Below are 6,111 nucleotides of genomic sequence, written 5' to 3' on the forward strand. Positions count from 1 at the left end.
TTTGCATGGCCCAGTTGCCAGGAAGTTGTAGCCATCCCCTGGAACCCAATTTCTGATAGCGAACCTGGGAGCACCGACTCTGACAATTCATTCGATTGCGGCCGTGCTTTGTGGGCGATCAGCTACCCCGGAGGTCCCAATGATATAGCACACACGGGTGGGGAGGAGCGTGTGCCATCGACATCATCGTCCATCTCTACAGTTGTAGCGGCACTGCCAAACCCCGCAATGGGAACCAGTTCCAATCGATCTATTTCCCCCGAGTCTTCCATAAATAGTACTACAAGGCCCCGGGTCGCGTATCGGGAAGGGGGTACATGGTGGTCCCGTACTGCGGAGGAAGGATGCATCATAGTCGCCTCTAGCGATGAATGCGTCAAATTCCATGAGGTGTGGAGTGGGCCGCGGAAGAGTACGGCTGGAGCCACTGGCCAGTTGGGTGGGAGTGCTATCTTGGAAAGCTTGGAAGGGATTGAACGGGAAGGGAGCGAGGTTATTAGATAATTTCCCAATACATTTTAGGTCGTGTCTAAGCGCTATCAATTCTTTCTCTCACTTTTTCTTACTTACAGGCCTAGGAAGTTGAACATTTCTTAGGCCGGCTCTGTTTGGCAAGCCTAGCCTGTTCTAAGCTGCAGCGTTCTCTTGTGGCCTATTTTATCAACATTATTAGTTTCGTTTCTTTGAACCTAAGCTATAGCTAGTGATATGGAATCAATGTTATCTTTATTGGTTTTCAGGAAGGTTTCCTTATTTTCCTCATTTTGGCTAGTATTTGCCAACCGGCGTGGTGAACAATTTGATTTGATATACTGTACTTATTTTCCCGGAACAGGAGAATTGAAAACAGATGTGTAGATTCAGATTTACACTAGGATTTATATCGAAAATATCTTTAAGCTGAAATCTCATATCCGGAGATTAGAGAATAAATACTAAACGAACCAAGAGACCAGGTACATACATGCATGCAAATGCGAGAGAGTCACTGCTGGCATACATCAAAAAAGCCAAATTTTAATATACCGCTGTTTGAGAAAACCCAAAAAAAAAAAAAAAAAAAAAAAAAAAAAAAAATTGCAAAAATAAAGAAATGGGAAAATAAAACGTGGAAGGCAAGAAAGAAAAACAAAAGGGAGAATTTTCAAGAGGGAAAAAATGGCTCTATACATCTATCTCCGCGATTTTACCAATTTTGACTTGACCCTTTTCGACAACGACGACGACGACGACGGCACAGGGGCGGGCTCGTCGTCGTCGTCGTCGACAGATTCATCCTCCTCAGAACCCGCTATAAAGTCCGCCATACTACTTCCTTCATCTTCATCCTCATCCTCTTCTTCGTCGTCCTCTTCCTCATCAGCCCCTTTTCCATCCTCAGACTCATCCGCCTCGTCATCGAACAGCTCCACCTCCTCATCTTCACTCCCTTCCTCTTCGCCATCCTTATCCTCATCCTCCTCATCATCTCCAGACGCCACCCCGGTAAGTGCTAGGGGCATATCCTCATCTTCCTCATCCTCCGCTCCGTCGCTGAAATCCTCACCGACTACGCCTCGTTTCGCGGCAGTTGCAGCCACACCAATAGCGGCAGCAGAGCCTTTAACGCGCCGGACATCACCGCTTTCTTCGTCCCCGCTATCCACCAAATCTTCCTCACCTTCAACATAAATGACGTCCTCCTCCTCATCATCTTCCTCAGAACCCGGCACGCCCGTACCATGACTCCCACGGCCACGACTACCAGCACCAGCAGCCCGCTGCAGGTTCCGCCTAAGCCCCAGCTGCGCATCAAGCATATCGAGTTTCCCTTTGAGCAACAGAAGCGACGACAAGCTCGCCGACCGCTGGTCCATAACCTTGAACAGCGCAGTCATTTTTCGAAGCACATCCGGCCTCCCCGCGATCGAGCCGCCATGGGCGATGCAGGTCCACTGCACCCAGACGAGAAGGTGGCCGTAGCGTCCAGGGCGGGTGGAGAGACGCTCAGCGAGCTTCTGGAGCAAGGTGGCGGCGAGAGACGAGTCCATGCGCTGGATCGTGGCGCGGACGATGTTCATGTCTGTGGTGTGGAAGCAGGATTCGAGGAGGGTGTTGTCGCTTGTTTTGAGGGCTTGGGAGAGGACGGTAGCGAGGGAGATGCCAGCGGGGAGCTGGAGGGTGGTGTTGGGCTTATTGGCTGTTGAGGATAGGGCGCGGGTGTGTGCGTCTGCGTCTGCGTCTGCGTCCGCGTCATCCAGCTCCGCTTCGACGTCGATGGGTTCAGCAGCATGGGCGCGGACGAGTTCGCCGAAGGAGGGCTCGCCGCCTTCTTCTGCGTCGGCATCCATCATGTTGATGTCTTCCTGCTGCGTATGGGATGTTGCTGACGCTGATGCCTTTTTGGGCGTTTCTGCTTCTTCCCTTTCCGCTTCCATTTCGTCTTCTACATCCTCTTCATTGGAGTCTTCTTCGTCATCATCACTGGGGTTCGATATGTTGTTGTCTTTCTGTTTCTCACTCTCGTCTTCCAGGGGAATGTTTTCTGCAGCCCCGCCTTGTTCCACAACTGTATGCGACTCATCTACTTGTGTCCTGCCAACATGCTTGACTCCGTTCATCATTGTGGATCTGAGCATAGATATCGACTTGCCACGCACGATTTCCTTTTCCCCCTGAAACATAAGTTCTTCTGTATCCTCGTCTTGCCAGCGTATCCTTTCAAATACCAAGTTGACACCGCCTTCGACCCACGCAACGACTAGATCCGGGCCCTGGAAACTAACCGAAACGGCAGGTACCGCCGTTCGAGACTTATCGGGTCTGACGATCTTAATCACAGCTTCCGCACGGCGTGTCATTGCTTTCCCCCGCGGTTTCAGACTGTGCGCGGAACCGAGGGACTCGACTTGGTGAAAGGGTTTAGGAAAAAGTTCAACAACACCATTATGCGTGATTGCAGCAAGAAGCTGTTTTTGCAACTGATTCGACCTTGTAGATTTCTTATTCTTTTCCGCGTGGCCACCTTTCCGAGAGGCCGGATAAAACGCCAAGCATTCAATTTCGCTCCCAGCGACTAGCGTATTTGAGATTTTCTGTTTTTGCAAATCAAAAATGTTGATATAACGGTCGGAATCAGAAGCAAGGAATTGCTCTGAGAGATTGCCCATATCTGTGGAAGAGGGAATTAGTGTATGTATGGAATTTTTCATAGCACTAAATGAAACCACGCCGTCAATGCCATCCTGCTCGAGGCCTATTAGATAGGGCGTTTGAGAGGCGCAAAGAATGGGAGGATTCGACGGAACGGGCCGCGCGAGAGCGGAGACAGAAGCTGATGGTAGAGAAATAACCCTGGAGAAAATAAGACGTCGTTAGACAAAACGAAACGAAATTCGATTAGGTAGAATGGGAGGGAGGTGCAAAAAGGAAGAAGAGGAATTAAGCAAGCCTACCGTATACTTCGGCCAGCTTTTAGATCCCACTGTACAAGCTTCCCATCACCACCAATACTCCACCCCTCAGCCGCGGGAGTGTTCACCGTGAACTTGAAATCTCTAATACCCTTCTCATGCCCGCCCGAAAGCGTTCCAACAATCCTATCCTCGGCTGGCGAGTACATTCGAATATCAGACGTACTGGTACCAAACGCAATAACCACATTGCCCGAATTCCCGCCATCAGCAGTAGCGATGCCATTTACACCGGATGACCCGCGCTTGCGCTTCTTCTTCATATGTTGATCGCGATCTCGGTGGTGAGAATCGCCATAGAAGCCCCAATCTAGCGAGGTGATGGCTTCCCTTGGATTCACGGCATGCTCGCATTGCAGACACCCGGAACCGATCTCGTGGACGCGGAGGTGCTGGGAGTCAAGACCCTGGATGACGGATGCAAAGAGCGCCAGCTGATACTCGGATGGGGAGAATGCTGAGCGGAGGATGGAAGATTTATTTGCAGAGAGGGTGGGAGGGGATGCTGAGGGGGCTGCGGCTGAGGAGATTTTAGAGACGGGGCCTCTTGAGCCCTTTTTTATCCCCATGGTTTGGTGTTAGATATGTTGAGGGTGAACGCGGCAAGGAGTTAGTTAATAATGGAGCGGAGAGGAAATGGCAAGGAGGGAGGAGCGGAGTCTGCTGTCTGAAGATGTTGAAGAGGAGGACGGATGCCAATTTGCCGGGAAGTTGGACCGGAGCGATAGGATGGGATGGACAGCAAAATCCGCCCGCACGGTGAAATTATATCGTTCTCTCTATCTCTCTCTTCCTCGCTCTCCCAACGCATTGTCCTACCGGGGCTTGGATTGTTTTGCGAGTGTGAAAAAAAAGTTGATGCGGAAAAAAAATGGCGCTTGGCCGGATCGGCATTAGCGCGAAGTAGGATGTCAAAGCTGGCTGCGAAAGGCACTAAACCCGATTAGTCGGGTGTTCCCAGGGGCAGAAAGGCTATTCTGAGGCAGAGAGAGGGCTCTACAACAGTCAAGTGGGTTGAATGGGTATCAATGCTTGAACTTAAGCTCCTAAAGGATGAAAAAAGGAAAAGAAAAGAAAGAAGGCACTTGCTGGGTCCTCCGCCCAATACATATTTTTTTCTATTACTGGACGACGACTCGTTCGCTGACGTCAAGCTGGACGATTCAACCACCCACACTCTTCCACAATATCTAACAATGTTATATGTTACAAAGACCCAGGAAATTTATAGAAATACTGATCCTCTGCATTGGCTATTTCCCAAAATCCTACTTCAAGTCCGCCGCCTGCAAAGGATCGTGGGATAAACGGCACCGACGAGAAAATGGCATTTTTTGCACCCCATATCGTCGAACCAAATGCAAAACATGCAAATACAGTCATCCTCTTCTACGGGCGTGACAGTTAACAGCCCGAATTTGGAGAAGAGTTTTTCGATACCAAATCCTCCACCAACAAGAGCTTCGCAACACGCTATCCTGCATGTTGATGGGTGTTACACACATCCGGAGATCGGTGGAATTGCGCGTTCAAAGAAGACTTGAGAGCTTGGTTCTAAGTGCGTTCGCTGGCAAAATTCCAGTGACGAAGAACAAAACGATATTCTGGTGGATGATGGTTTGCAAGAATCCACGCTCTATGTCCCGTAGACTCGGAAGAAGGGGGGGAGGAGGAGAAGGGAGGATTGAGCTTCTCGTTGGGAAGCCTGAAAAGGCCATCCTTGAAGGGCCAAGTAGGAGCATGACGTCGACGTTATGGGCATCGGTTGCTATTCCTACGTTCATCCGGCCATATCAAGGGGGGTATTGGGTGGATTTGGGTGTTCTTGGAATGTGGGGTGGCTTTCATTTGCGAACGTGGCCGACGAGGAAGACTTTTAACAAAATGCCCCGCCTGAAGACGTCGCTTGTGGAACAAAGGTGAAATTGATGGTCTCAGAATGTCCCCTCATCTCGTCGGATGTGAGGAATCTCACGGCACTAAACCAGCCGATATTGAGAGAATGTTGTCAACACTCATTCTATACTGTATGGAATGGACGATGCGTGAATTGATATTGAGCTCGGTCGACGGGTTCTCTAAAATCGAACAAAGATCGGAATTTATGTGGATTGGGTTGAACACTCCGGAATGGATAATAGAGGACACTGGATAAGGGAACTGGAGGGCATTGATGCTATTGTTGCCTTTCTGGAAACTTCCTTTTCACAGATGAAAACGGGTAAAGAACAAGTGAGTCGATGTTGAGCAGAAGCTAAACCAGAATGGCAATTTCCTACATATATATATCCCTTTTCATCGTATGCAACGTTCTGCGGACTCATACCGATAGGATAGCCGCCAAAAGCACGTAACTCTCTGTCGGCATCATGGACAGTTACAGTAGATATTCTGATAAGGGTTAAGTTACATTAAGCTCTTTTGAGAGGCCTTCCTGATGCGATCAGGCTTTTAGACCATCGTACGCATATGAGCCTACCTCGGTAGCTTCGATACTGCTTGTACAGTACATATATACGGCACACGTGCGTCAATGCTGGTGCTGTGATCCTCGTCGTTAATGCTGTACATTGAGGCGTTTCCCCAATGGTTTCTTCACTAGTGTTAAGGATCATAGGGAACACCAGTGGTGTTCCTGCTGCCTCACAGAACGATTAGT

General features: G+C 49.5%; 2 protein-coding genes across 2 annotated transcripts; one reads left to right on the forward strand and one right to left on the reverse strand.

Annotated features, from left to right (window-relative positions):
* Nucleotides 1–228: 228 nt before the first annotated feature.
* Nucleotides 229–621, forward strand: HCAG_01687 (predicted protein; the record flags this gene model as incomplete). Its single annotated transcript, XM_001544590.1, has 2 exons — nucleotides 229–492; nucleotides 598–621. 2 exons carry the CDS (start codon nucleotides 229–231, stop codon nucleotides 619–621), a joined length of 288 nt encoding a protein of 95 aa, XP_001544640.1.
* A 551-nt stretch (nucleotides 622–1,172) lies between these two features.
* HCAG_01688 (conserved hypothetical protein) lies at nucleotides 1,173–4,021 on the reverse strand (the record flags this gene model as incomplete). Its single annotated transcript, XM_001544591.1, has 3 exons — nucleotides 1,173–3,333; nucleotides 3,435–3,588; nucleotides 3,619–4,021. The coding sequence occupies 3 exons, from the start codon at nucleotides 4,019–4,021 to the stop codon at nucleotides 1,173–1,175; spliced, it is 2,718 nt and encodes a 905-aa protein (XP_001544641.1).
* Nucleotides 4,022–6,111: the final 2,090 nt, after the last annotated feature.

Source organism: Histoplasma capsulatum, genomic scaffold, assembly GCF_000149585.1.
Source record: "Histoplasma capsulatum NAm1 scaffold_1 genomic scaffold, whole genome shotgun sequence".
In the NCBI taxonomy this organism is placed as follows: Eukaryota; Fungi; Ascomycota; class Eurotiomycetes; order Onygenales; family Ajellomycetaceae; genus Histoplasma; species Histoplasma mississippiense.